Source organism: Mytilus trossulus, chromosome 5, assembly GCF_036588685.1.
Source record: "Mytilus trossulus isolate FHL-02 chromosome 5, PNRI_Mtr1.1.1.hap1, whole genome shotgun sequence".
Taxonomy (NCBI): domain Eukaryota; kingdom Metazoa; phylum Mollusca; class Bivalvia; order Mytilida; family Mytilidae; genus Mytilus; species Mytilus trossulus.
In genome coordinates, this window is record NC_086377.1 from 30,413,401 (window position 1) to 30,417,515 (window position 4,115).

At 36.3% G+C, this 4,115-nt stretch overlaps 1 protein-coding gene across 1 annotated transcript; it reads right to left on the bottom strand.

Moving 5' to 3' along the window:
- Positions 1-1,824: 1,824 nt before the first annotated feature.
- On the bottom strand, positions 1,825-3,774 carry LOC134717849 (uncharacterized). The gene has a single exon (XM_063580344.1). It carries the CDS (start codon positions 3,772-3,774, stop codon positions 1,825-1,827), a length of 1,950 nt encoding a protein of 649 aa, XP_063436414.1.
- Positions 3,775-4,115: the final 341 nt, after the last annotated feature.

A 4,115-nucleotide genomic window follows, 5' to 3' on the forward strand; every position in this document is an offset into this window, starting at 1 on the left:
ACATGTTTAACAGCTGGATAGTTTTTACCTGTGAAATGTTATCTGTCTTGTTAAATCAAGTTGTTAGTCATCTTTTTATATAAATGAATATATAAAAAATAAGATTCAAGGAAAAAATTCACTATAAAATAGATTCAGAAATATATTATATTAATATCTTTAAAATATAAATTGCTCATAATTACCTCCCTTTGATAAATTATGCAAATTTAGTCTACCTTTGTGAAACATTTTATAATTATAGTCATGTGATTATTGATTGCAAATATATACCGGTACATTCTATCCGCATAACGCATATAGATTTTCACTCCTCTTGAAAAAAATCAACCTGTGAAATACCATGCCTGGAAAAAAATTACCGCGACAAATTATCCTCAGGATAAAATATCACAGAGGAAGAAATAAACCGTTACATTATCTTCTTTCATATAATCCCTTTTGATATAAATGACCTTGTAAAATTGCACGTTGAACCTCTGCTAATCAACACATATTGCCAATAATAAACATATTCCGTTGAGGAAATTTTATAGTACAACCTGTTATAAAATATTAAAAATAACCCGTTTATTAATTTCTTCCGACAAGAGCGTTTTTCTTGATTTAGCTTCATCAGGAACGCTCAAACCCAATTATTTGAAATCCTAAGATGTATAAGTACCAACATTGAAGTGTCTGAAAAAATAATATCAACGTTAACTGTAACTTAAATTATGGATATATAGATTTACCTATTGTGTGCTACCTATTATCTGTATTGTCAACTGTTCTCGTCCTGAACATGTATAAAATATTTGCCACTGGACGTTTTAGCAACCAACAATTATCAATAATATGGTTGGTGGCCGAGTAATGACATTACCTCTGCATCTAGCACAGCTTCATGAAACTCCACTACCTCATTGTTATTTGTTCTCCTCTCTGTCATTAAGAAATTGTAAGTTCTTAAAAAAAACTGTTCATGGTTTTTTTATAAATACAGTTGATGGTCTTTGACGGTGACCCCATAAAAACAGAAAAACACCTTCAAAGGGATATTCCTTATTTCTTAGTGTTTTTTTAAACTCCAACATAAAGATATAATATAAAAAAGAAAACAGTCTTACGTGTTTAAAGTATGCTGACCCTTGTGGGGACGATATCTTGTAATATAACTCTGATAAAATACACAACAGCTTTGTAGTTTGACGTTTACTAGTTACTAAGAAGATAAGGAGACGTCGCCGTGTGACGTCGACCTTAGATACAATATGACTTCCGATACGTTGCCGGTCCCGCGGTCTTCTCGACATTCTCGGGGCCTCAAAAAAATTACTTTACGTAGAAAAGAAAATTGAAATACAATAAATGAATTACATTGAATTAAGATTAAAGTCTCTCAAAATAAAAAAATCACAGTTCTTTGAATTTCACAGATGAACTAACGTAGTTCATAAAACAAAATCGCATACCATTAACAGTCCATCATAATTGCGTAACACATTTTCAAACAAAATATGCTCCATCATGCTTAACTCCGAAAGTCCATAAAAATATTTAATGTTCTATTTAATCGTTGTTGTGTTTCCATGGTAACTTTGCATAATCTTTGTCGTCGCGAAATTCTATATAGCTCTCTTTTCCGTGTACTCCTGGAGTTTCTATTCCTGTAGCTTCAATCTTCCTAAATGCTTCTAAGTCGTGTTCCTCTGATTTATGTGAAATAAGAACATTGAAAATGCTTGACGCTGTTGATAAGTGTGGTTTTTCTAACGGTCCAGAAAGTAAGTACCCTAATTTCGATTTGACTGCGGTGGGTCCGTTTCCGCGTACAACTTTATCTTAAATTATTTCCCAATAAAAATCGGCTCCAATTAATAGTGAAATTTCGAATGAATCCTGTTGCGTAACTGGATGTGCGAGCTTTAGTCCTTTCAAATAGTTATTATTCCTGTCAATGTAACGAATGTGGTTCTGTAACGGCGTAGCTATCATTTGAACGATTAATGCATGTATAGGTATTTTATGTCCAGTTTCAGTTTCAACATAAACTGTGGCTTTATCGAGTCGCCTAGCATTAGTGTTGGTTTCTCCAAATGATGAGAGTTGAATCTTTTCGGCTCCTTCTCTCTGCAGGTTTAATTTTCGCGCAAGACTCTCCGTTACAAAAGACCTTTGAGCGCCTTCATCAAACAAAATTTTCGTATCTGTGCAATTATGATCTGACCAAACGGGGGCCACGGCAGTTTTCAACAATACTTTTGAGTGAGTTTGTGCTGACGAGTGTAATATTGTTGAGTCTTCTTGTATCTCAGTATCCTTCACAAGATTAACTACAGTCGGTGTAGATGTCGTACTTTCGTTCGTACAACTGTGAGCGGAATCATTCGTGTCAGTGAAATGGTTTTCACTTCTCTGGTCGGGGTTCGCGGTTTGTCCAACTTCATTACATAAACTAGTGTGGTGTCGTTTACCACAGTTACGACATGAACTTTTCGATTTGCATTCTTTTATTTGATGTGTACCGAGGCAGTTGAAGCATAAATTGTTACGTTTAACAATAGCGAGGCGTTTTTCTAAATCGCGTATTTTCGAGCAATTGGCAGGCGAATGAATATCTTTGCAGAAAATGCACGGCTTAGCTGTTAAATGGTGATTTGCATTTCTAGTACTTGCGTTGTGTTTTCTTTGTGATTTAGCACCGGCGAAAAAGGTTGAAGTCGAAATATCAGTTTCCGTCTGTGAAACTTGTCCGGCTTCCATAATTTGTATTTCCTTAAGTATACTTTTTCTAAGATCTCGTAGTAACCAGTTTGTCGTACCATGCTCCCGCGCGAGATGCTTTCTGATTTCTCCGGGCAGTTTGCTGATTATAATCGGGACTAATAAATTACCGTATGAGTCCTGTGTCTGTCCAAGCGATTCAAGTCCTCTAACTAAACTCTCCATTTTGTCATAAAACATTCTCAGGCTTATGAGGTCATCTCGGGGTGGCGTAATATCAAGCAGTGCTTGAAGGTGTGCTTGTGTGATTTTATGAGTCTGTCCAAATCTCTCTATCAGAACATTAACGGCTTCGGCATAGTTAGCGTTAGTTAGAGAAAATCCGGCAATTGTCTGAGCGGCTTCGTTTTCTAATTGGGCCTTCAAATAATTAAATTTTTGAACATCTGTCAATGTTGGGTTGTAATGAACTGCTGATTCGTACGAATCCCAAAAGCTTGGCCATTCTAATATATTGCCATTAAATATAGGTAACGTTAATTTTGGCAAACGGTGATTGCTGGATATAGCGGACGGGACAGCATAGCTTGACGTGGGAATTGATGTGGCAATTTGGCTTGTCTCTGCTAAAATTCGAGCGGCATCATTTGACTGTGGCAATGACGGGGCGGCATAACTTGTCTGTACAATTTCGGGTGAACTAGAAGGGGTGAACGGTGGACTGTCTACATTTAAAACTTGATAAGACGAATGTGATGGTTGATTGGAAATAGGTTGTGATGTTTTATCTATGAATATCTTAAAATGTCTCAGTTTAGTAACAAAATTTGTAGTATACTCATCTGTGTCTACGATTTCCGTCTCTATATCCTCTGTTTCCGATGCGTTCTCAATTTGTTCATTCAGTGTGTCGAGTAACTTCTTCTTCTGTTGTAGATTTTCGTATGTGGCTAACAGCTCCTCTCGGTCGAATTCAGAACTTTCTTTTGCGTCGGCAAATTTTCGTAAAAGTCTGCTAACGGCACTACGATTGCCCGTTCTTCTTGATTTCAGCTTTGGTAGCTCCATTAGTCACGGCACCATAAATGTGGGGACGATATCTTATAATATAACTCTGATAAAATACACAACAGCTTTGTAGTTTGACGTTTACTAGTTACTAAGAAGATAAGGAGACGTCGCCGTGTGACGTCGACCTTAGATACAATATGACTTCCGATACGTTGCCGGTCCCGCGGTCTTCTCGACAACCCTAGCGGACTTTGTGAATTTAAAACTTTCTCCAAATTGTAACCGGAATTCAGATAAAATAGATTTCTAGAGAGAAAAAAAAAAGAAGTACTTTATAAAGAAAAATACGCATACATATTTAAATATTTTACCAACTAGCCGTGTCTGTTTAACATATA

What these genes read in the sequence shown, in the direction of transcription:
- LOC134717849 (XM_063580344.1), bottom strand. Translation starts at nt 3,774, where the DNA reads ATGGAGCTACCAAAGCTGAAATCAAGAAGAACGGGCAATCGTAGTGCC.